The sequence below is a fragment of the Cladophialophora carrionii genome (assembly GCF_000365165.1).
Source record: "Cladophialophora carrionii CBS 160.54 unplaced genomic scaffold supercont1.6, whole genome shotgun sequence".
NCBI lineage: Eukaryota > Fungi > Ascomycota > Eurotiomycetes > Chaetothyriales > Herpotrichiellaceae > Cladophialophora > Cladophialophora carrionii.
In genome coordinates this window covers 1598338-1622416 of record NW_008481831.1, presented here as the reverse complement: position 1 = coordinate 1622416, position 24079 = coordinate 1598338, and the positions used below count along the sequence as shown (strand labels likewise).

The following is a 24079-nucleotide window of genomic DNA, read 5'->3' as shown; positions in this document are numbered from 1 at the left end:
CCTCGTCTCGTCGCCGGCGGAACCGGCCGTGCCTGGACATTCGCGGACCCAAGTTGAAGACTGTTTTTGAGCCATGGTGCAAGAGGGTGTACGAGGTTACTCAAGGTAGATCGATCCGCGCGTAGAAGAGACTTGTAACTTACTATGTCGTATACCAAGGTTTCTAGGCCAGGACGTCGCTCGTCGATGTGAACCCGTCCTCGTACAAGGAGATGATGAGGATACGGGCCCGCCAGCGCTAATCACTGGGGAATACATCCATACCAACGGCCGTGCCAGGCGATGCATACTCGTTCAGTACACGCACCATATTAACACAGAAAAAATCAACGGTCGGCGAACTCTCTTTCCTGCGCTTTGTTCATGGCTGCTACAGTAATTATTATAGAGTACACAGAGATTTCATCGCCCTTGTCATTATCCTTGCCGTGGCCTACATCTTTGCCTCACTGCGAAAACGTCAGTCTGGAACCGATTGTTGGCCCTCCTCCTCCTCGTCCACGTCGACAGGAAAAGCAGACTGTCTCAAAGGACTCGACGGACCCGACGGACCCGACGGACCCGACGATGGCGTGCCGGGCGTCGACGACTTTCTGACTCCGCGAGTGTTGATCCTCAACGTAGGCGAGATGGGCGAAATGGGCGAGCCGGCGCTTCGATCCCCCACGGTGAACCGCGTATCCAGCTCTCCAATGCCCGGTGTGTCTGACAAGAGAGCTTCATCGGCCAAGGGGCGGGACGGCCGTCTGATGGTCTTCTTCGCCGTCGATTCCCTCCTCGTCTCCAGTTGTTCTCTCAGCCGCTTGATCTGTTCGCGCGCTGCTGCTTCCTGCATGGCCCTCCTCCTGTCCTCCCTGGCTGCCGCGAGAAGGGACGCGTCCTTCTCGGGTGAATTGACATGTTGCATCAAGATCTTGTGAGTCTCCTCGGACGCCCGTCGTATGGCCTTGCTAGGTTCTTCTATCAGCTGTTTCATGAACAGATCGACGGCTCCGAATGCTCGGGCATGAGGTGGTGTCTCGATTGGAGGCGAGTGATGGAGCGTCGTGGGCGTCGTGGGCATCGTGGGCTGCGGCAGCGGCAGCGGCAGCGGCGTTGGTGCCGCCTCCCTCGACCGGCTGTCTTGAGGCCGCGGTCTACTCGTGATGTCGAGTTTGAGGAAGTCGAACAGCGCGCTATTCCGGGAATCATGCGAGTTTGATGTCCCCGCCCTCGTCAGTCCATCGTTCGGCTCGACCTCGCCAAGGGCATGGTGGAACAAAGGCCGGCCACGCTCGCTGGGTCGATCGATGTCGCTACTCCACATGTCGCCGAGCTCCTGGCCGTTCTCCTGCCATTGTCGGTACCACCTCACACGCTTGAGATTGGCGTACATGTTGTTCGCGTCGAGCCTGGTGGCTTGCTCGAAGCAATCCGCCGCGCCGCGCCTGTCGCCGCCGACATCCGCCAGGAAGCCCCTGATGTACCAGCACTTGGCCATCAGTTGCTCGCTGACGGAGTATCGATCCGACATGCACAATGCCTCTGCTTGCTCGAGAGTCTCTTTGCCTTGGATAAAGAGGTCCGTCCGGAAATCGACGTCCTCGGGTATCGAGTTGAAAAACAGGAAATGGGCTCGGCTTAACAGAGCCTGGCAATACAGCTCGACCGCTCCGCTCTCGATCCAGGAACTTCGGGCGCGGTGATCATTTGTCTTGAAGTTTCCGCGTCCGGGCTGCGATCCGCCGCCATCGCTTGCCTTCGCTGAAGATTCGGGATTGGGGGCCCCGTGCGGCGGCGACGACGCACCGGACAGCTGCTCTCCAGGCTCCATGTGTAGAAGGTTGATGCTCGCCGCGCAGAGCGCCGACAAAAAACTCACATTGGTCAAGCTATATCATGCGGCTACGAGTGGCGGCCGGCGTGGAACAGCCTTTGTCTGAGAGATACTGATGCTGCCTCCGATGCCGGGTGCGGTGAAACGCACAAAGACAACAAAGGCCCTACGGCTGCCCGTGGACCCAACTCACCACATCCCGCCACTGTGACTATGGTACGGCCGTGGAACTCGTTCCAGGGGAAAGGGGTGTCGCTACGGTTAAGGCTCCCGCGTTCTGGGGTCCGCAGTATTCAATATGGCAGGCCCGAATCAAACCAAATCAAGACTCTGTCTTTATTGGACGAGACGAGCAGAAGTAGAAGTAGAATTCCCAAAAGAATTTGACGCCTGGGTCGACTGTTTCTCCGACGTCTCAAGCTTGGTCGAGGATATTCAAAAGGCGATCGGCGACGAGCAACCACCGTGATTCTCATCTCATCGGCTCTGAATCTGCCGAGTTGTTATCAACTGACTGTCGTGACTGGGGTCGTCAAAGTGCTTCATTTGAAGTTCACTAGGTGGGAAGGCACAGCTGACCCTTTGAGTTCGCAAAGGAGAGGTCACCTTGATCTTGTACCAGAGTCCCACTCTGCACCGTTGTCAGCAGGGTTCTTGGGAGGCGTGAGGCTGGGAAGCAAAGAATGAGTACGGAGTACATTGAGGTGCGTAAACGACTTGGTCCGACCTAACACAATCTTGCTACTCTGGACTCTTGCTACTCTACACACAAGAAACATGTTTGCAGAAGATGACATTGCTTGTGTTCTGACTGCGTTCCACGAGGTTCATGGAATCAGCTCTGGCCTGTCTCAAAAGGTCAAAGTCACTATCTTGAAAACATTCGTGACCCGGCTGGAAATACGACCCATGGCATGGCTCTCTCGAACGGGAATGTCGATGAAAGAGAGAACCGAAAAGTGTGAAAGGTGGTGTCATTGCAGTTGCTTATCCACGGAATTGTACAGTGAGCGCCACAGGACTTGACTTTTGGGGCCTCCAGCGCAAGCAGAAATCGATTCGTCCTGGGGGACAAACAGATAACCTCGTCACCGTCAGATCAAAAAAGCTGGATAGAGGCCTGCCTCCTTTCCTCGTTCGTACTCTTCCACATGCCTCGTTTTTGCCAGCGTCATCCCGTCCTTTGTAGCGGTTAGGACGCCGATGTAATAATGAAAGACCTCGAGCAGCTGTTTCAGACCGGTATCAGATGACAGACCGTAGGAGTTTGACATGGTAGACCTGGCGACCATGAGTTGTTTTCGACGTCCTGTCAAATGACTGTGGCCTTCTTCCACTCTCGAGAGTACACGTCTGCAGGCATCCGTGCAAAGGGTGCGAGTTGCTCCATGAACCTAGCTAGTACAGTACTGGGCCAGGCTTGTCCAGCCATGATCGCTGCTCCTCCCCAAGCCGCTCTTGGGCCGCAGCTAGGCAATCTCTGCGAAGCACATCACAGTCGTTCATGGCGCTGGTGGTGGAGGAGAGGTTCTCTAAGGTCTGGGTACCACCAGGGTCTCTGGGCCAGTGCGAGCTCACTGACACCAGAATGAGCATCTTCTAGGGCTCCGCTAACATGCGTCATCAGGGCCTCCAGTCCACAGTATCACTTGGTACATGCAATCGCCACTCATAAGAAGGCCGTGGACGTAATCCTGCGTCCTCTTGACAAGCACTTTTCTTTCAGGAATGTCAACGTTGGCGAACTCGAGCCCCTTTTGCTGCTGCTGAATGGGCATAGCACTCGTCTGGAACGGATCGATATGGGATCATCATCCCCTAGATGTCTGCTCAATCGCCCAGGTCACGCGAGTGTTGGTGAGAGCCACAAAGAATGGGCTTTGGAGGCCTGGCTCGGGACAGGGAACTCTCAGCCACACTGCGAGCCATGAAAGAAATGGGATTTGTACAGAGACGAGCGTCTCCATCAATGGCAATAGCCGCGTGTCGAAGCAAACCCCTTGCGCCGGAGACTTCGACTACACGGATACATCATTGTTGCCACGGGCCGCGTCAGGGGCAGACTGATAGTCCAAATGCTCCCCAGCATGAGTGACAGTGTCTCTGCAGCAGCCTGCCAGCTTTTGGCACTGACTTCGTGAATCGTAGCGCCCAAAATCCCGAGCTTTCCGGGGATGATCCAGCCGCCACTCTAGACGGTCAGTTGAACAAGAAATACCAGAACATAGGTTAGCGAACCGCGATGTTTCCTGCCGTCAACGAGAAACTAAGTAGCGCCGGATCGGTCTCAATGTGGCAACACAGCCTTCTCGGGCGGCTTCTGCTGACGCTTCGATAAGGCAGAGGATGTGGGTTTTGCCGGCGCTTCGACCACATCCGACGGCAAGTGCTGCCGTGAGCGTCTTGAGTCCACGTCAGTCTCGGTGCGTTTCGCGTCCCCAGCGGAGGGAGGTCTGGTGGAAAGACGACGTCGAGCGTAAGTTTTGGAGGATGCAGAATGAGCGGACCTGTTCTCGATGGAGCTCGACGGACTGCTCTCGCCACTCTGGAAAGCGGCGTTCTCGAAGGTATGAGACAGTGAAACGAAGCTTGAGCGCTGGGTAAGATGGCCACAGACGACATTCGAGCTTGGCACCTTGACATCGTCAGGTTGGCCAGGTTCGTGTTCAATTGTGGTTTAGCGGGTAACGCGCAGTCTAGGAGCCGGCGAAGTCTTTGGTAATGCCTTCTCTGAGGGATCCTGCTTCTTCATCTTCTTCGGCCCTCCACTGTGGCTGGCCGTGTTTGCTGGTCTACTGTACCGGTGCAATTGACGAGGGAAGTGACGGGCAACATTGAGCAGATCACTCTCGCGGGCATAGGTTGATCAGCTAGCACCGGTGTCGTACTGCCGCATGGTGGAAAGAAGCATCCCTTGTCCCTTGCCTGAGCTATGTTTGCTGAAGTGACGGCTCGGCTCGATTTGTTGACAAAGGGATTCCGGACACGGCAGCGAGGAATGTGAATTTCGTTGCCCACTCAGGATGAAGTTGCGGCATTGATGGCCGAATGAGCAAAAGCGCAGATCAGCCCAATACAGGATCAAGAGCGAAAGCAGCGGTCACCTGCTGTCGCGAGAAGGGAAAGCTCTTAGTCCAGGTAGAATATTGGCCCCTTGCAGCTGGTAGCCATCCTGTACTGTGGCTGGTACTGTCCGTGCGAGTCGACGAGGTCAGGGCGCGTTCCTCCCTCCGTTGTCTCCTCCTCGAACAAATCCCTCTTTCCCTGTTTCTATCCCCATGCTGTTACACACCCCTGTAGAAGGCGCCGTAGATTGCAGGGAGCCGCCATGACAGAACGAACGGAACGTCGCCAGCGGCTGAAGACAGGGCATGTCACCAACGCCGACACCTACCTCATGGACCGCGGTGATGCGGTACCCTCGCGATCAGGTCAACACCGTCGACACTTCGTTGCACCAGACAAGAGCCCCCACGTGAGTATCGACGCTTCGAGTTTCAACGACAGCTCCCCAACGGACGCGGGCGCCTCGAGCTCTAAAAGTTCGACTTATACTCCTACACCGACCGTCTCCCGTGACGGTGACCACTCTGGCGTTGCAGCGTCGGGATCTCCACGCAAGATCCGCTCCAAAGCTGAACCCGACGCTGGCTCCGGACAGGCTGAGGAAAACGCCCGTGTCCGCACAATTTCTGAACCCACCTTGACGACGACGGGCCGCATCATCAGGATCTTGCCCGCTCCCATGGACAAGCTCGTTACGAGTCACCTCTTGGCGAATGTCATGCTTTTTCTCATCCTGCTCGGTATGGTCTGGTCGGTGCTTCGGCAGGTGTCAAACGTGGGTGCCACCGTGATCGACGTGGCCGCCCGAGGCTGGAGTCTTCTGGAGGCGACTTTTGTTGTTGCATTCGATATTGCTATACGTGCGGTCGCTGCTGTCGCCGGACTGCCCGTGGTGGGTGGTCGCTGGGTCTTCGACCCAGCTGGCGCTCGAGACCTCCTGCGGCGAGCCACCGAGTCGGCACCCGGCGCAGGCGCCCTTTGCGCGAGTCCAACGACCCTGTGGATCGCCACCTGGCTACGTATCCGCTGCGTGCCTCTCCATATGCAGGCGGTTTCCGGAACACTGAATGAAATGACCCTCGAACTTGAGGGCTGGACCGAAATCTCAGGATCCTTACTTCCCTACGTCTACTCCTTTGAGCTGGCCAACATGCCTCTTCTGGAAAAGCAAGCACAGCTCCGGTGGAGCAACGTCGCCCTCCCGGCAAAGGACGCGCTCGTTGAGACGATAGAGAGATACGTCCAGGGGCTTGCCGACAGCGCGAATTGTATGTTCGACATAATCATTGGGACAGACAGCATGCTGATGGTGTTGTTCCACACTCTCAAGGACACTCAGGTGATGGTCCACGAATTGCCCGTTCTCCCAAGACACTGGTGGTCTACGGGGACCGCGCAGCAATACATCCGTGTTGAAAAAATACTCTATCCCTTGATCGACGCGTTCGACAAGCAAATAGCGCAGGATGCCGGGGCCACCTCCTCATGCTTCGCAACGTTGAAGAGGACATACGCGCTTGGCCTCGAATGTGAGGTACTGGCCACGCAGTTTCGAAAATTCGTCGACGCGATGCTTGAGGCACGATACACGTTTCCCTTTCCATCCTTCTTCAGGAAAACCCACCGTAACCCCACGGTGTTGAGCAGGTATGACCAGGGCTTCGTGCAGCACGACCTCAAGACTATCGTCGAAAGGCTGGCCCATGCTCGAAACCAACTGAATAACCACCGCGCAAGGCTTGCGGAAACCCGAACACTCATCTCTGACTCTCATGCTTCGACCAACGCGACGGGCATGCAACAGCTGCGGGAAGTGATAGATGAGGTTCTAAGTCGCCTGGTCACCGCCAAACAAAGACATGCCTCGTCAACCGCGAGGGCAAAAGCAGAGTAGGAGAAGCTGGCGAGGGAGGGACTTTTCACGGAGCTGCCTGCTTTCCCCACCGTGCCTGTGGCGATGCCTGTCTCCACCAAAGATGCTCCAGCTGTGACGAACACCAACTCAGCCAGATGAGTTGGTGTTGGCAACGTTGGCACGGAACGGTTGTCCACGGGACGACGAACTTCCCATCGTCCGCTCTGGGTTCGGCCTCGGTCGGGATTGCTCGTTGGGTAGCTGCGTCGACCTCCATCGGACCCTCTGTCGTGTTGGGTAAAGGCTGGCCACGCGGAGAGGTGAGCGGGCTGTGTTTCTCCAGACACTGCTTGAAATCCACGGCGTCCCGATTTTTCTGCTGGCCTGGAACCGAAAGCCTTCCCCCAGTGAAGTAGGTCGACACAATGGTCGGCTCTTGAGGCATTCTAATCAAAGCCCCTCATCTGAGCGCTCATCGTGTCCTTGCCACGCTGTCTGGAGATGCCTTGAGGAGAGAGATTGTAATCTCGACCGCTCAATCGCAGACGGCAGGATCTGGGTCCGGACTGGCCGCCCACGCAGGGTTGATCGTTGGCAGTGTGGACAGTTACAATCGCGTCGTGAGAAGCTGGAACAACTCATCCGGCAAGGTATCAAGACCCTTCAGCTTTCGACGCGGTGTCGACTTCAGCTCTAGTTCTCGGAATCATCCCCGACAGCAACTTATCGACGCTGAAGCGGTCGCGGTCCCAAGAACATGCCGACATCGACCTCCAGGCAGAGTGTCCTCGCCAAGTTTAGATGGGCATCAAGAATGGGGGTCATGAGGAGTCGGCCGTTCAGCAGCGATCACAGCGCCGCGCAATTTGGCATCTCCACCTGCTAGAGGCTAAGGTTAAGAAATGAGGACTAGAGAATCTAGTGAATACCTCAGACGCTTCCCCCAAGGAAAACTCTTCTTTTGGGGCGCCACCGGCGCTATCCCTGCCTATTCTTTGAGAAAGAGAGATCATCGTGTGATGTTCGAGAATGTAAGGGCTTGTGGGAGCGTACTGCTGAACCCGCTCAACATTCCCAAAAGAAAAGTGGCCTAAAAATGCTGGAGAAGCCAAAAAAGGGGCGAGCTGAAGTGCTCTAAATTTCTGACCAGATTGAGGCTCGAACTCAAGACCTTCTCCGCATTCATCGTCCGATGTTAAGGAGATGTGATAACCACTGTTGATACTGTTAGATGTGAAATCGGCTGGAAGACAGGGAGTACTAACACTACACCATCCGGCCACTCTGAGGCGATTGTTGTACGCAAAGTTAGACATATTATATATAATAGCTATCTTACCATGGCGGACCCGTTAAAGTGGGGGCAGAATTGTTTAGCCATGTGTGACGTCCGCCCTCATTGCCTCAAGGTTGACCTCGAGCTCACTCTTATTGCTTCGAAACGGGATTCACGCCTCTCGATTACTCCAGAGTTGGTGCTTCTCTCTACAAAGCCTTGGGCGTTTTCCCCGGCTTACTATCATCTTGGTGAGCTGCAATTGTGCTTCGCACCACCTGTGGTTCGATCACTGTTCTGTTGTCTACGTACACGGCATGGCTTGCTACCCAAAATCTCGCCGACCTTGATCAAACACCAGGCCTATCACTTTCAGAAGGCGCCGCCCCCAAGGACATGCCACTCTTGCCCAACTACAGCCTCCAGCCACTTTCCATCTCACTTTTCTTACGGTCTCGGGTCAGAAAGTGGACGCACACACAAGCTATGGGGGGCGCAGTCTTCATTTGATCTTGGCGAAATTTTTATGTCCAGCTATGTCCCTCGCAGAAGAGCATTGCTGTAGGTTCTAGCTCGCGGATTCTGTCTCGAGCACAATGCTCCTCCACGGCAGCCTTGTGGGATGATCCCGCGTCGGCAACGCAAACACGCAAAATCTAATCCAGAAGAATGCTACCGTTTGCGAGCGGTTTGTAGTCCTCCTCTCCAGCCCATTGAGCTTCATACAGACTCTCGTCCATTTGGGAGGCGTCCATGCCCATGTTAACTTCCCTGTGAAGTTGTTAGCAGAGCACGAAGCCGGTGGCGTTCGCCCAAGGGCGACCTACTTGTCTTCGGCGAGGACCTCGAGGCCTGGAATGCAATCAATCAAAGCGATGATGGCGAATGAACCGGCAAAAGACCAGGTGAAACCAATCAATGCTTCCACGATCTGGACACCAAGCTGACGGAAGTTGCCATCGAAGAATACTCCTCCATCCACCTCGACCCCTCCATATGCTGCCACAGACTTCTGGGCGAAAAGACCAGTGCAGATGGTCCCGAGAAACCCGCCGACGCAATGCGTGGCAAACGTATCTCCGTTGTCGACCCACCTCCACTTTCGAGCAAAATCTGTGAACTTGATTCGCAGCGCTTGACGACAGACGGCAGCTCCAAGAATTCCGAAGAAGAGGGAGGTGGGCAGGTCGATGAAGCCTGCTGCTGGAGTGATCATCACCAAACCAGCAATTGCTCCCATGAATGTACTGTCCAAGGACCATCTGCCTGTTTCGAAATAGGTGATCGATGCCCAGGTCAATGCAGCCGCCGATGCGCAGAGATTAGTTACGCACAGTGCCATGACGGACTGGAAGCTGAGAGTGAGCGTGGTGCCTGCGTCGAAAGCCAGCCACGATCCCCAGATGATGATCAGTGCGAGAACCTGGCACATCGAGTTGTGTGGGCGGTGCAATTTGAGATGGGAAGGCGTTCTAACATCGGACTTCCGAGACCGTGCAATGGGATACGACAGGTACAGGCTGAGAGCTGAAGCCGTCGCTCCGCTACAAATGTGGACGGGAGTACCGCCAGCGAAGTCAAGCACGCCGAGCTCACTCAGAAACCCACCGCCCCAAACCATGTGAGCAAGGGGGCAATAGATGAAGGTGGACCAGAGCTGTACCTAGGTGTCAGCAGGCAAAGCGATCAGTACCGCCTCGATTACGTACGAAGATGAATGGGATCAACGGCAGGATGCGGCCACGTTCACAAGCTCCTCCAACCGCTATAGCACAGACAGTGGCCTCGAAGACCAGCTGAAACTCGCTGAAGAGCACCGCAGGAATGCTTCCAACCGGCTCCGCAAGCACGCCCCGATGAAATGCATATCTGAGGTTGCCAACAACCCCGCCAGGACCCTCACCATAAGCGAGGGTATATCCGATGACGAACCATTGGATCGAGCAGACACACACGGTCAACACAGCAGGAATGAACGAAGCAAGTCCACTCCGTCTGGTAGAGTAGCCGCTGTATCCCAGTCCGACAGCAGGTATAATGGGCCAGCAGAAAACTGTGCAGACCAGGACGAAGACAGTGTCAATTCTGTCGCAGGCCTCCCAGCCTTTTTGCACGTCCGAGATCATGCCGTAGATGCAGGTCCAATATTCCACGTGCTGTCTGACAGCACCTGGGTCTCGATTGAATCTCGAGGTGAGAAGTGCTCGCGAGGCTGCGGTACTGCTCTTATCCTCCTCTTATCTTTTGCCCGCAATCTGCCAATGGGGCCACACTCTCGGCGCCACGGATCTCATCCAGAAGGTCCTGGTCGGGATTGGGCAGCACGCCGTTCTAAGCTGTCGCCATCTCCGGGCTGTTTTGATCCACTACTCGAAGATATGGGAGTTTCAGACGCAACCAAGTTAGGTGGCTCTTACACTCATCAAGCAGCATCGTCGACACGACAGTGCAGCGCTCAGGGGTACCTGCATTGAGAGGCACGTGGTTGGAGTCTGTTCCTGCTTCAACCAATCGACCAGGGCGGACGCATCCTCGAGATTCACTATCCAGGAGTCTAATCGATCATGCTCCGAAGCATGGGGATTGTCGTGTCCCGGATTTCCATCACCTTTATTTTTGAGATAGCTACCGAGCTCGACAGGAAACGAGGCAGGTCACCCCGAGGTGATTGGACACTGATAAGAGTTTGGGGGGCTCGGGGTCTGCCAAATCGACAACTCTATCCGCACTAGGCCCGAAAACGTATAACAATCCCTGTGGAGGCTCGACGATATCAAACAAATGCTTGTCATTGCTTTATCGCGACTTTCCGTTGCTTGCTAACCCACACTTTCGAGAGTCCGGGGTCGCGGCTTGGGAGAGGGACATCTCCACTTGTCCTCTCCTCTCGACCTATGTTGGTAAGGACTTCAACAGGATGACCGGACTTTCGTCGTTCCCGCAGGGTGCCTCCCTCAACTTCGCGGGTGAACAGTCATAAGAGTCCAGCGCCCCCGGTGTCACAGAGCATCAATAGTCTACTCACACTCTTCCTCGTGTACACCACAACGAGTGCCAAGACTGCTCCACCACCATGGTTGTCGACACCGAAAAGGCCCCTCCCGTGGGCGATGCCCCGGTCGTTGCTGATGGGAGAAGAGCTTCTCTCAGAGCTGGCAGCATCGATGACGTCCAGATAATGGATCAGCTGGGCTACAAGCCTGAGTTGAACCGCAACCGATCCATGGCCACGCTGCTGTTTCAATCGCTGGCCATTGCTGCCATCCCCTATGGAGAGGGTGGTCCCTTGATTTCGGCCATCTACGGAGGAGGCCCGCTGTCCATCTTCGTTGGTTGGATCGTCGTTCTTGTCATGGACGAATGCATAGCTCTTTCGCTGAGTGAGCTGGCTTCGAAATACCCTACGTCGGCGGGGCCTTATTATTGGTCGTTTCAGTTGGCAACAAAGGGGAAAACTGCACTGTCGTTCATCACCGGCTGGACATGGCTCGTTGGCAATTGGACTATCAGTGAGTAACTTCCTCAGCCCTGCAATTTGCCTTCTACCACTGTACGGCGACCCCTTGTTTGGCTGGGCATCGGATAAGCTTCTCCAACATCGCTGGGAGGATGTGCAGTACTCGGGTCAACCGTATGGGTGACCTGAGTTTCCAGGAACGGCCACGCAAGGCTTCATCAGAGGCGTGGTGGTCGCCGCGCTGCAATGGACGTCTTCATGATGTTGGACATTCTCGCCGTGGCTGTATGCAAGAGCTGACGTTGAGACAGCGCTTTCGGTCAATTTTGGATTTGCTTCGCTCATCGCTGCATCCGTGGCGATGTATCATCCCGACTGGGTGGCAAAAGACTGGCAGTTGCTCCTGATATTCTACGCTATCTGCCTGATGACCCTGGTCATTTGTGCGTTCGCAAATCGATTCCTCCCGGTGGTCGACACGATTTGCGCCGGCTGGACGGCTCTGAGCATCATTATCATCTTGATTGCTCTCTCCGTCAAAGCGGATGTCGGTCGACATAGTGCTAGCTATGCGCTAGGGCACTACGACAAGTCGTTTTCGGGGTGGGGAGGTTTCACATTCTTCATCGGCCTCCTGCCTGCGGCATATACGTTCAGCGCCATCGGAATGATCTCAGCAATGGCGGAAGAATGTGCGAACCCTACGGTCAAAGTGCCGACGGCCATCAGCCTTTGCGTGCCTGTCGGCGGGACCGCTGGCCTGTTCTTCATCCTGCCCATCTGCTTCACACTTCCTCCACTGGAAGATGTCATTGCGGCACCCTACGGCCAAGCGCTACCATACATTTTCCGTACTGTCATGGGCACGCCTGGCGGCGGTCTCGGCCTGATGTTCCTGGTCCTGATGATCACCATGTTTTGCAGCATCAGCATCACCGTGGCTGCCTCCCGGTGTACCTGGGCCTTTGCCAGGGACGACGCCATGCCCCTTGCCAGTGTCTGGTCACGAGTTGACGAACGCCTGGGTGTACCTCTTTACGCTCTCATCCTCACCACCGTGGTGCAGATGTTGCTCGGATTGATCTATCTGGGTTCCTCATCAGCTTTCCTCGCCTTCGTCTCGGTCGGCGTTATTGCTCTGGCGGTAAGCTATGCCATCCCGATAGCAATCAGTGTTGTGCATCGGCGGAAGGAGGTATCCACTGCCCGCTGGAATTGTGGTCCGATCATCGGTCCCATCGCGAACGGCGTTGCTCTGTGCTGGATTAGCTTCGAGGTGGTGCTTTTCAGCATGCCCTCGGCCTTGCCTGTCACAGTGGTGACGATGAACTATGCGAGCGTCGTGTTCGTCGGCTTCATGTGCATCTCGGCGGTATGGTATGTAGTCCACGCCCGAAAGGTGTACAAGGGGCCTCCCGAGTCCGACGGGATCGCAGCGGACTGAATCCGGGCCACGTGAACTTTCTCTCGACCGCAGATGCCTTACAGTAGGTTCGAGAGAAGGGCAAGTGGGCTGTTGGCACACGCGGGTCAGGCATGATTGGAACTGGCGGCGCCCCTCTGCGGCGAGTGCCCGTGCCGTCGCACAAGGTTCAGGCCCAGTGCCGTGTGATACCGGGAAGATGCAAAGAGTCGGAGGAGTGGACAAGACATTATCACTTTTCATAGCTCTACTATGTACCACAATATTCGCGGGACAGGATCTACTGCCACGAAAGGCAGTCTGGGCAGTCTAAGTTGGTGGATAGCCGCCCAGTCCCCGGCGTCTACGCCCAAGCCTCTCGACCACCTCGTACGCCTTTTACCCCCGGCTATCGAAGGGGATCGACGAGAGAGATGCTGATCGTATGGCCTTTCTATTCTAGGTACCCTTCTGGTGCAAAGCGACCATTCCACAACAGCTTCGTGGCGGGGTCCATTTGGCCAGCAAGCTGCCCACATCGTTTTGTGCTCTGCATGAGAGGGAGTTGGACGCCCGAGAGACACAGCCAGAAGAGCTTTCCCCTGGTCGTCGGGAATGTGCGGAGATGCTGCCCAGGCCCGGAGCACTACACTGTATGCACGTCGCCTTCTTCCCACTTTGCTATGTTGGCCGCCGCCCCGAGTCTGGAACCGCTCCCGTGGATCGAAGTCCAGTGACTGAATCTACCTGCCCGGGTACGGAGTACAATGGGATAGTCGATGCCACGGCGCTGGTAATTCTCCGAGCAGTCAATGGTTGCACAACTACCTGATATTGGGGACCTTCGAGTGCATAAAGTTTGGCAGGCTCCGAAGCTGCACTGCATCATGTCGCAGGCCCCTGCCACTCCGATTCGCTTTGCTGTTCGGCAATAATTAACGAAGCTGGACACTGGGCTATCGTCCAAACCTTGGCCCGCAAATCTCTCGAAAGGGATGCTGTAGCCAGGAGAGATCCGCCACCAGCTAGTTAGTGCTAGCCGTCTTCCAAGCTTGACGCTGCCTCTGCTAGTCACTCTCGATCCAAGGACACAGAGGGAGGTGACCTCAAGTGGTGCAAGCGCTACTCCCCAGTGTACGAGGTACAGGGTCACTGGGCGGAGAGCGTCTGGCCGAGCAGCACAGAGTGCCACTTCCTCCGGGGCAAATCCATTGCACAAACGCTGGTAGCGTGACGCAAGTTGCACGCAACAGGGCCCGGCTCGAGGTGTGTTCGTGGTACCTGTAGCAGCAGATGAGATACCGGTACCAGCCCACTGCAACTCCCACTCCCCACGCAATAGCGCTCAACAAGCCTGGACCTTGATAATGCAGCTCCTCCCGGCCTCGGTGCGGGCCAATTACACGGCCAAATCGACAGAAGGACGTGCCTGATTTGACAGAGCCGTCCCAAACGTGTTTTTTAGCCCACACAGGCGACTTGGCGAGACCCTGGATTCCTATGTTGCGGTGCCGCGACTACAGACACCACGAGGACCACTAGGGAGGGCGCTCGACGCTACTGTACTCAAGTACAGGTGGCACCGTCGTCGACCTTGTCCCGCCAGAGCGGTTGGCTCGGGCTAGAGCAAAGCTTCACAGGCACCCCGTGCTGGGCCACCAAACCACGGTGCACCCACAGCCTGGGTGTATTTGAACAATGGCAAACCAACCTCTCCTCTCCTTGTCTCCTCTCTCCTGTGGAAGCAGTCCATGACTACGACTCCCAGCGCCCGGCAGAGCAACCCCGAAAAGTCAGACATGGTGGCCCAGCTGGCCCCGGTACAGTCGCCGCCCAACCCTCTCCACCCGAGTGTGCAAGATCGCCTCCATCCCGAGTATGTGGCCTTCTACAACAAGTACATCTTGCATGCCCAACAGGTCCATCTGCTGCCGGTCGAGGTGGCTCGGATAAGCGGAAACGTGCCGCCCAGCCATAGCAAGCCACTGCCAGTTGGGAAAATTCACGACCTCTCACTGTCCCGCCGAGAAACCCCGGGCCCGGAGGTGCCCATCCGCTGCTTTATTCCTCCCGGCGCACCTCCGCGGTCTGGCTGGCCACTCGTGCACTATTACCACGGCGGGGGGTGGGTGTTCGGCGACATCGACACCGAGAACACAGTGTGCACGCACATTTGTGTCCGCTCTCGAGCCGTGGTCATCACCACCGACTACAGGTTAGCCACCACCCCATTCAGCCTCGTCGACCCTATGCACGCGTGACGTCTCTTGTGAAGCTTTGCTTTCCTAGCCCCGCTTGTCTGACTCACACGTTTCATTGGGACAGGCTGGCGCCGGAGGACCCCTTCCCCGCGGCAATCCACGATGCATGGGAATCCTTTCTGTGGTCGACGTCCTCGCAAGGCCAGGCCCGGCTCAAGCTGGACCTCAGTAGAGTCGCCATATCCGGCGCCTCGGCCGGGGCAAACATCGCGGCGGTCATCGCGCAGAAGGCCGTGCTCAGGCCCCAGCCCGGCGTGTCGCTGCGGTCGCAAGTCCTGGTCGTGCCCGTGACCGACAATACGGCCACGCCCTGCTCCAGTCCCACGTGGAAGGCGTTCGAGTTCACAGCCCACCTGCCCGCGAAGAAAATGCTCTGGTACCGGCACCACTACCTACCGAACCAGGCCGACTGGTCAGGTAGGGAGGCCTCCCCTCTTCTGGCCCCGGACGACGTCTTCAAGCTGTTACCCCGGTCGTATATCATCGTCGGCGAACTGGATGTCCTGAGGCACGACGGTGAGGAATACGCCCGGAAGCTCACCGCCAATGGCGTCCCCACCGAGTTAAGCATCGCCGAGGGGATGCCACACCCTTTCCTCGCCATGGACGCCGTGCTCGAAGCCGGCAGAACGGCCATCACGAATATCTGTGAGGAATTGATCCGCGCATTCGCATGAGACCTTCACGGGGTTTGGTGTGGCCTCCGTGGATGGCGTTGTGGGCGGACGCTCCGCTGCCCGTGCACACACATACATACATGCATGCGTGTGTGCGTGTGTGCGTGCGTGCACAAGGTACTTTCCTGGTGAAGGGTGTGGTGGTATGGGGTGGGAGGCATGCTGCGAAACCGGCGGTTCCAGCCGATCACGTATCTACTCACGAAGTCCTTGGTTGCGTTTTCCGTTACACAGTACTTGCTTGCGTATTTGCTTACTTGCGTACTTATACGTACTCGCTCGCTGGCTTGGTTGGTTGGGTTGGATTGGGTTGGGTGGGTTGGTTACTTGCTTGCGGAGCCGCAAACACCGCACTTACTTACTGACGATGTTACGGCCGATACTGATATCACGTCAAATACCCCTGGAGAGGCTGATTGAACATCCGTTATATTATATTACCTAGGATGGGCGGGCATACACGTACTCATCACGCACACACATACAGACCGGACCTGAATGGACCCGACTGGATGACGCTCACTGGACGGTTTATTTGTGAGACGGAGTGGCGGCCTCATTTATTCATGCAAACATGCATACTATACGCGCACACACACATAGACATGCTGGTGGTGGGAGGGGAAAGGGGAGGGGATGTAGATCGAAGAGACAGAAAGGAGGGCAAATCAAATGATGAATCGATGGCTGTGAACGAGTAACTTTCGGAGTAACACTCACAGCTTGATTAACTATGACTATGAAAGATCAGCGTCTCATGTTGTTCCATCGTGGATAATAACTACCACCGGTACGTTGTAAATAGTACAGTCGGCACGGTGCTTCTACAGTCGTGTCCTTCGAGTCCTGTACCTCCTTCGGAAAATTCGATCTGTAGATAGCGGAGCGGAGAGGGTTGCAGTGTGGTCAGCACTGCCGGCGGCAAACTGTTGGCCACTTGTTAAGCTGTGCCTTCGGACGGAGCGGGACGCGGATGCGGACACAGACACAGCAATGAAGGAGTGAGGGACGAGTGCACGGTTCATACGGTGTATCTACTATGCTAGTACCGTTCGCCTGATGCCCGTTTTCCGGCAGTCGTGGAGGGCAGAGCAGGGCAAGGCAAAAGACAACGCATGTCAGAGCAAGATAAGGCCCATATTGGCCAGAGACTACATTACAGATTGTTGTCTCTTGTTTGCGAGTATACCGCTCCACGCCAGAGCTCTACTGTATGCTGTACACATGACATCTTTCAGCTCCGTTCTCTTCCCACTGTTCGATCAATTCAGTTCAACCTGAAGCCCTTGCCGGTTCGTCCCGCCCCTTCGAACATGGGACTTGATCAAACTCGAGCACCTTATACTGTGTCCCTTGTAGACGGCATGCCTCACCTTTGTCATGTAAGGGGTCCCCTTGCAGACAGTGGACCCGGTATAAGTCCAGATACACGTGCATGTGCGTGTACATGTACTGGTACTGGTAGCCGAACGACGGTAGAGGTCGAGTTCTCGTTGATCTGAAAGCACGGTGTCCGTCTTGGAATTGCTCGCGACGTCGCCTCATCGTCGTGCCAAAATGAGGCATCCCCTGGCAGGCCGGTAGATGGGATTGATATCACATAGGTATGAGTACAGCTGTCCCAGTAAGGGCAGCACAATCAGTCAGTATATGCAGCATGCTTGGAGGACGTAAAGCCATGCCTCAAGAGACGGCCCGAGAAATCCCCATGTCATGTCCCAGAGCCTCGCATCCTCTTCATCAGACGACAATCGAGCCATTGCCTTGGAAATATCGCGTCCACGATCCATTCAGCTCAAGCAAAGCTCATCAACACCAGGATAGTCAGATTCAGCCACATTGGAGCAGCGGAGGAAAATAGTAGGCACAAATGTCGTGGTGCCTGCCGTATGTATGTATCGAGACTTAGACAAGGGACAACGCTGAGACCGTTTGCTGGACATTTTACAATCAACCAATGAGTTGGAACCATCGAATTAAAGCGGCGTGTGCTCTTGAGTCCCCGCATCGCATCGCAGTCCTCGACTTTTCTCAATATTTGTCGCCGGCATATACCACGACCAACCATGGACATGGGCGAAGACGCGGCGCCGGTCATTCTGGCAGACTGGCTGGACCGTCTGCTGACCTCGTGGCATGACCATCGTATCCTCCTCGCCTCGGGCCTGGTCCTGAGCGTCCTTGCCATCATTGTGCGGCGCAGGCGTGCCGCCAGAATCACATTACGCGATTCTTCTCCAGGGCTAGAGAAAGCAGATTGGCTCGCGGCAGACGAGGGTGCTGCCAGAACCGCCACGAATGAGAAGAACGAGACAACTTCCATATACGTCGATCAGCTTACCTCTGGCCAGGCTCGAAAACCTCGACCAGCAGCGGCCCGTGTCGTGACCGGACGCAAGCCGGTCAGTTCCAGAGGGCACACATCACCCCAGAGACAAACGAACCCGTCTTATCTACAGCCCTTGGTCTTCTTCTCGTCATTGACAGGCACAACTGAACAGCTGTCGAAGAAGGTAGCTGCTGAACTCGAATCGCTTGCGACCACCCAGTCCCCGATCCTCAAGCCCGAAGTGTACGATCTCTCATACATCGATCTCGACGACTACTTTATCACCGGGCCCAAGACAAACAAGTCAGCCCAGAATGTGCGATATTTTTACCTGCTGCTCATTCCATCCTACGACATCGATACGATCCTGAATACCTTCCTCGCGCACCTTGATGAAACCCACAATGACTTCCGCATCGACACCGCACCGCTCGCCTCATTGGCAGGGTATACGGTCTTCGGCATCGGAGACAGAGAAGGATGGCCTACAGAGGAGAGAGGATTCTGTTCACAGGCCGTGGAAGTAGACAGATGGATGGCCAAACTAACGCGCCGGAAAAGAGCATACCCATTGGGACTGGGCGATGTGAAGAGCAACATCGAGCAAGCGACGAAGGAGTGGACAGGTGGAGTGTGTGATGTTCTCCAGGAGCTCAGTGTTTCCGGCACGCTCGGAGACGGTGTCCCTGGCAGCGGGGCCGCTGTTGAGAGCGACCAGGAGGACGAGCCAGATGCCGGGTACGACAACGACGATGACTTCCCCGACTCAGGGCGCAACAAGCGGCGGAAACTGGCTAATACCACAGATGTCGAGGACGTCGGTGGGAAGAGCGCCCCTGTGGCGATCGATTTCACCAAGTACTCGACCACTTCCACCTCCGCACCTGTCCCATTAAAGGCCATGGTGCCCAGGGAATCGCCTACTCACGCAGCTCTGACCAAACAGGGCTACACGATCGTGGGCACCCACTCAGGCGTCAAGATCTGCCGATGGACCAAATCCGCCCTGCGCGGTCGCGGTTCTTGCTACAAAAACTCCTTCTACGGCATTGCTTCCCATCTGTGTATGGAAACCACGCCGTCCCTGTCATGTAGCAACAAGTGCGTCTTCTGCTGGAGGCATGGCACCAACCCGGTCTCCACGACGTGGCGGTGGCAGGTCGACGACCCAAAGATGATCTTCGACGGCGCCAAAGAGGGGCACTACAAGAAGATTAAGATGATGCGCGGCGTGCCGGGCGTGCGGAGCGAACGATTCGAAGAAGCCATGCGAATCAGGCATTGCGCGCTGAGTCTCGTGGGTGAACCGATTTTCTATCCACGGATCAACGAGTTCGTCGGCCTCTTACACGGCGAGCGCATATCGAGTTTCTTGGTGTGCAATGCCCAACATCCGCAGCAGCTCGACGATCTGAGACGAGTCACGCAACTGTACGTGAGCATCGACGCCAGCAACCGGGACAGTCTGCGCAAGATTGACCGTCCTCTACACCGTGATTTCTGGGAACGCTTCAACGCTTGTCTGGACATACTGCGAGCCAAGAGATTTGAGCAACGCACCGTCTTCCGGCTCACGCTGGTGAAGGGCTTCAATGTGGAGGATGAAGTGGAAGGGTACGCAGACCTGGTTGCCAAGGGATTACCCTGCTTCGTCGAGATCAAGGGCGTCACTTACTGCGGGACGTCGACTTCCTCTTCAGCCGGCCTCACCATGCAAAACGTTCCCTTCTACGAAGAGGTGGTTGCCTTTGTGGAAGCTTTGAATACCGCTCTTGCGAAGAGAGGCCTCGAATATGGAATCGCGGCCGAGCACGCGCACAGCTGTTGCGCGCTGATTGCGTCGAACCGCTTCTTGATTGACGGCAAGTGGCACACCATCATTGACTACGACAGATTCTTCGCGTTACTGCAAGGGGGGCAAGATTTCAAACCAGAGGATTACTGCAAGGAGACGCCAGAGTGGGCGCTCTGGGGCAACGGCGGGTTTGATCCCAGAGACGAACGGGTCGATCGAAAGGGGAAGCCGAAAGAAGCGACCAAGGCCGACGAGGTAGCCAGGGGAAGGAAAACAAAAACAGGAACAGTCGTGGCCGTGCAGAGTGGCGGCTTGGATTTCTGATAGTACGTAGCGGCATTTCTGCATCAAGCGGGATACCAGTAGCAATGAAAATGCACGAGCTCTGTGAACAGTGAACAGACTGTTTACCGCCGTCGCTTGACCCTAATGCTGCGTGCGTACAAGTGAGTTCTCATGACATGGTTCTACTACGGAGTACGGTAAGTATACTCCGTATATATCTTGACACCCTCACCTAGAATCATATACCTATTATCGATCTGTCTGTCTGTCTGTCTGTCTGTCTGTCTGTCTGTCTGTCTGTCTGTCTGTCTGTCTCCATTCCGAAGAAGATATTCTCGCCATAAGCATGCATATGCCTCGGCCAGTGACCATCAGTCTACTGTATCTTGATGACGTCGAAGGGCCACGTCCATCTGATAGTGAGACAGACGTCTCCCGAGTTCGCTATGTAGGGGCGCGGGTATGACGAGAGGGGTGTATTCGCGGAAAGTATTACATGAAGCGGGATGGCCGTCCCGAGTACATGTCATGTTACGTTACAGAGACACATGCATAGCTACTAGAAAGTAGTATGTAGCTGGCCAGGGTCGAGGAGACGAAAGTTCCTACTGTATATAGGTACTACATTAATTAGTATTCTTTACGACTGTCAGATCCATGCAAACTGGGGCGGTGAGCTGTTTCGTTACTACCGTACGGGAGTATGCACGCGTGGACTCGATGGAATGGAGGCCGTCTCTGACGGTTGAAGCGGTGGCACCACATAAATACATGCATATACACATCCATCCATTTATCCAATACTACGGGTGTGGTGTCGAATCGAGTGGCGCGACGGCTGGAACGTTTGGTCCATGCAGACGTGCAGTCTAGCGTTGAGGCAAACAAGGTTTTCCCCTTCTCTTTCCGATAAGTCCTATATGTCCTCATATATCGATGTGAGTTTCGTCCGAATACAGTCCGGGTGCTCCATATTTGGTTGAAGGGATTTGTTTAGTCCACAGCCCCGGTGCCGTCTGCCCGACATACATTCCCAAGATGCCCAGGATTGGGTGTTGCCGGTATGTGGACGAGGACAATCTTCAAAATGTTGCCGCAGCTTGTACCGTTGATGGTACTCCTTCCGGGCGGCTCGCGGGCGAGAAGGGCCGTAAGTGAGTGATACCACCTGGATGCAAGTGGTTGTCGTCGCTTTCCTTCTCGGAAGGTCATTCATAGTCTTGCCTTCACGCTGGCTTCAATCTCTTGGGCATCTCGTTTGGCCCACTCCTTCATCAACTTGCGCACAATCTTGCCACTGGCCAGCTTTGGCACCTCGTCGACGAACTTAACCCCCCCAGCCAGGCGTTTATGCTTGGCCACTTTGCCTGCGATGAAAGCCTTAATGTCCTCTTCGGTCGTCTTGCCCTTGGCTCGCTCCTGCAGAACGACGTAAGCTCGGGGTAACTCCTCGCCGTGGATGGTGATGCCCACGACGGCTGCGTCGGCGACATCTTCGTGTTCGAGCAGCACGGCTTCGAGCTCGGCGGGTGCAACCTGCAGTCCGTTGACCTTGATGAGCTCCTTCTTCCGGTCCACGATCCACCACTTGTCGCCCTTCCGCACGGCGACGTCGCCCGTCTTGAACCACCCGTCCTCCGTCTTGCTCTCCCTCGTGGCTTCCTTGTTCCTCCAGTACTCCAGCAGCATCTGGGGTCCTCGGAGCCAGAGTTCGCCTGGCTCGCCTTCAGCAGTCACTTCTTTGCCGTCCTCGTCGATAATCTTGGCTTCGGTGTTGGGCAGGAGGTGTCCGATCGACCCGGTCAGGTCTTTGTTCATCCCCGGCATCATGATCCCTGCACAAGTCGTCTCGGTCATGCCCCAGCCCTGGACGATGGTCACGTTGAATCGCTCCATGATCTCGTTTTGCAGGTCGCTTTTCAGAGGCGCTGCACCGGAAAGGAGCTGTTTGAGGCTGCTGATGTCGTACTTGGCTGTCTCGGGCCGTTTCGCGAACATGATGAGTATGGGCGGAACTAGTTGTAGCGTCGTGATCTTGTATTTCTGTATGTACTTGAGGAAGTCCTCGTACACGAACTTCGACATGACGTAGACCGGCACATGAAGCCTACACGCGATATTGATCGTCCATAATTGGGAGTATGCATGATAGAGAGGTAGGAAGGCCAGCCAACGCTCCGGACCGGGATCTTGCTCCGAGTACTCGGTGCCCTCGTACTTGTTGAAGATACACTGCGCAGCATTGGCGACCAGATTGCGATGTGTGATGCAGACTCCCTTTGGCAGGCCAGTGGTTCCGCTGGAGAGATTGATGGCGGCGACGGTTTTCAGAGCAGCCTCGCCCTCGAGGGGATCCCATTTCCAGGACTCGGCTTCCGGCTCCGAAGCTACCATTGATCGCCAGTCTTTGATGCCATTCGTGGTCGGATGCTCCGAGTCTGAGAAGATGAACAGCCTGTTCGGCGGGATATTGGCTTGCTTTGCTGCAGCGGCGCCAGTTTCAAGCAGAGTCGGATGAATGAGCACGACGGCTGCCTCTATCGCCTTCATCTGATGAGCGACCTCGTTGACCGTGTAAATGGGATTCGCCCCCGTGAAGAACCGTTTGGAACCAGCAGCCGCGAGATACGCCATAGGCACGTAAAGATGATTGGGCGTGAACACCATGACCGCTTCCTGCTGTTTGACGCCAAGTCGATCGAGGCCGACAGCGAATCTCTTCACCCAGGATAACATCTGGGCGGGCGAGAGGTTGTGCGATGTGTCGGCGGCATCGAACCATAGTGGTTTCGTGGACGGTGTCTTCCCAGGAGGGAACAGGTAGGAGAGGATGTTGCATTTTGGGATGTCCAACGGTGGGAAAGGAGAGCTGTACGGCATCTTCAGTTCAGAGCTGTGGATGGAGACGACAGTGCCGAATTGTGAGTTGTAAATCGTATTATAATAGTACCTCCTCGTTGGTTCTCAGCGACCAGGCCAGCTTCTTGCATAAAGCCGAGCAAATCCGTTCTCCGTGCAGCTTGCTGGGGGGGACTAAGTATTTTATCCTTAGTGGCCAAACATCGTGGATGCCGCAGAAGATACTATGTATCCCTTCAGGATTGACAGTGTAACCGCACAGGCACATCAGGCGGATGGCTTCTTCCGAGTTGATAACCTCGGTCGAGCTTATCCCTCGAGCTTGGGGAAACTCGGGTCGGGGTTCAAACTGCGGAGCCGATGTGGGACAGGCTGCCACAGGGCCGAGTCGTGCTGTGGCGGTATAGTGTCTGCTATACGCAACGATGTGCGGTCCCATGGCGTCAGGTTCTCAGATCGAAGAACACTGTGCAGCGTGAGGGCTGCAGTTGTGGAACTGCGAGTGATCAATTGAAGTTGTCATATGCAGTATTTATAATATAATCACCTTTGACGGAGGACTCGATGTGTTTCTTTGCCAAGACCAGTGCACGTGACCCACCACATATGTAGCCACTGGCCAACACTGGCGGCTCCGAATCCATTAATGGCGCGTGCCTTCCCTTCCTGGCAGTGTAACCGTCGCTGTGATGTTCTTTGGTATACGTGACACAACGATCCTCCATGTACATCAGCACAAACCGTACATACCAGGTACTTGACCAATTGAATGTGCTATTCGGGGCATCAAAAAGGCAGGTCCCAGGATCATCTACTCATCTGATCAATTCTAGTATTTGGTTCTTCAAGTCACCTGATGCACAAGATGACATCGGAACAAATCTGATCTCCAGTGGATCTCACTTCACATCCTCCCTGATTCACATCCTCCCTGATTCACATCCTCCCTGATTCACATCCTCCCTGATTCACATCCTCCCTGATTCACATCCTCCCTGATT

The 24079-nt window shown here is 55.5% G+C and overlaps 7 protein-coding genes and 1 non-coding gene across 8 annotated transcripts; 4 read left to right on the top strand and 4 right to left on the bottom strand.

Moving 5' to 3' along the window:
* Positions 1-460: 460 nt before the first annotated feature.
* On the bottom strand, positions 461-1813 carry G647_07553 (uncharacterized protein; the record flags this gene model as incomplete). Its single annotated transcript, XM_008731867.1, has 1 exon — positions 461-1813. One exon carries the CDS (start codon positions 1811-1813, stop codon positions 461-463), a length of 1353 nt encoding a protein of 450 aa, XP_008730089.1.
* Positions 1814-5144: 3331 nt separating this feature from the next.
* G647_07552 (uncharacterized protein) lies at positions 5145-6776 on the top strand (the record flags this gene model as incomplete). Its single annotated transcript, XM_008731866.1, has 1 exon — positions 5145-6776. The coding sequence occupies one exon, from the start codon at positions 5145-5147 to the stop codon at positions 6774-6776; it is 1632 nt and encodes a 543-aa protein (XP_008730088.1).
* Positions 6777-7880: 1104 nt separating this feature from the next.
* G647_07551 lies at positions 7881-8018 on the bottom strand. The gene has a single exon. It is a non-coding gene; the product is annotated as a tRNA-Gly (tRNA).
* Positions 8019-8669: 651 nt separating this feature from the next.
* Positions 8670-10139, bottom strand: G647_07550 (uncharacterized protein; the record flags this gene model as incomplete). The annotated part of the gene is made up of 3 exons (XM_008731865.1): positions 8670-8784; positions 8841-9670; positions 9723-10139. 3 exons carry the CDS (start codon positions 10137-10139, stop codon positions 8670-8672), a joined length of 1362 nt encoding a protein of 453 aa, XP_008730087.1.
* A 947-nt stretch (positions 10140-11086) lies between these two features.
* G647_07549 (uncharacterized protein) lies at positions 11087-12914 on the top strand (the record flags this gene model as incomplete). Its single annotated transcript, XM_008731864.1, has 2 exons — positions 11087-11522; positions 11782-12914. The coding sequence occupies 2 exons, from the start codon at positions 11087-11089 to the stop codon at positions 12912-12914; spliced, it is 1569 nt and encodes a 522-aa protein (XP_008730086.1).
* A 1709-nt stretch (positions 12915-14623) lies between these two features.
* Positions 14624-15810, top strand: G647_07548 (uncharacterized protein; the record flags this gene model as incomplete). The annotated part of the gene is made up of 2 exons (XM_008731863.1): positions 14624-15087; positions 15198-15810. 2 exons carry the CDS (start codon positions 14624-14626, stop codon positions 15808-15810), a joined length of 1077 nt encoding a protein of 358 aa, XP_008730085.1.
* A 2066-nt stretch (positions 15811-17876) lies between these two features.
* G647_07547 (uncharacterized protein) lies at positions 17877-20258 on the top strand (the record flags this gene model as incomplete). The annotated part of the gene is made up of 1 exon (XM_008731862.1): positions 17877-20258. The coding sequence occupies one exon, from the start codon at positions 17877-17879 to the stop codon at positions 20256-20258; it is 2382 nt and encodes a 793-aa protein (XP_008730084.1).
* A 1173-nt stretch (positions 20259-21431) lies between these two features.
* G647_07546 (uncharacterized protein) lies at positions 21432-23099 on the bottom strand (the record flags this gene model as incomplete). Its single annotated transcript, XM_008731861.1, has 1 exon — positions 21432-23099. One exon carries the CDS (start codon positions 23097-23099, stop codon positions 21432-21434), a length of 1668 nt encoding a protein of 555 aa, XP_008730083.1.
* Between the last annotated feature and the right edge of the window lie 980 nt (positions 23100-24079).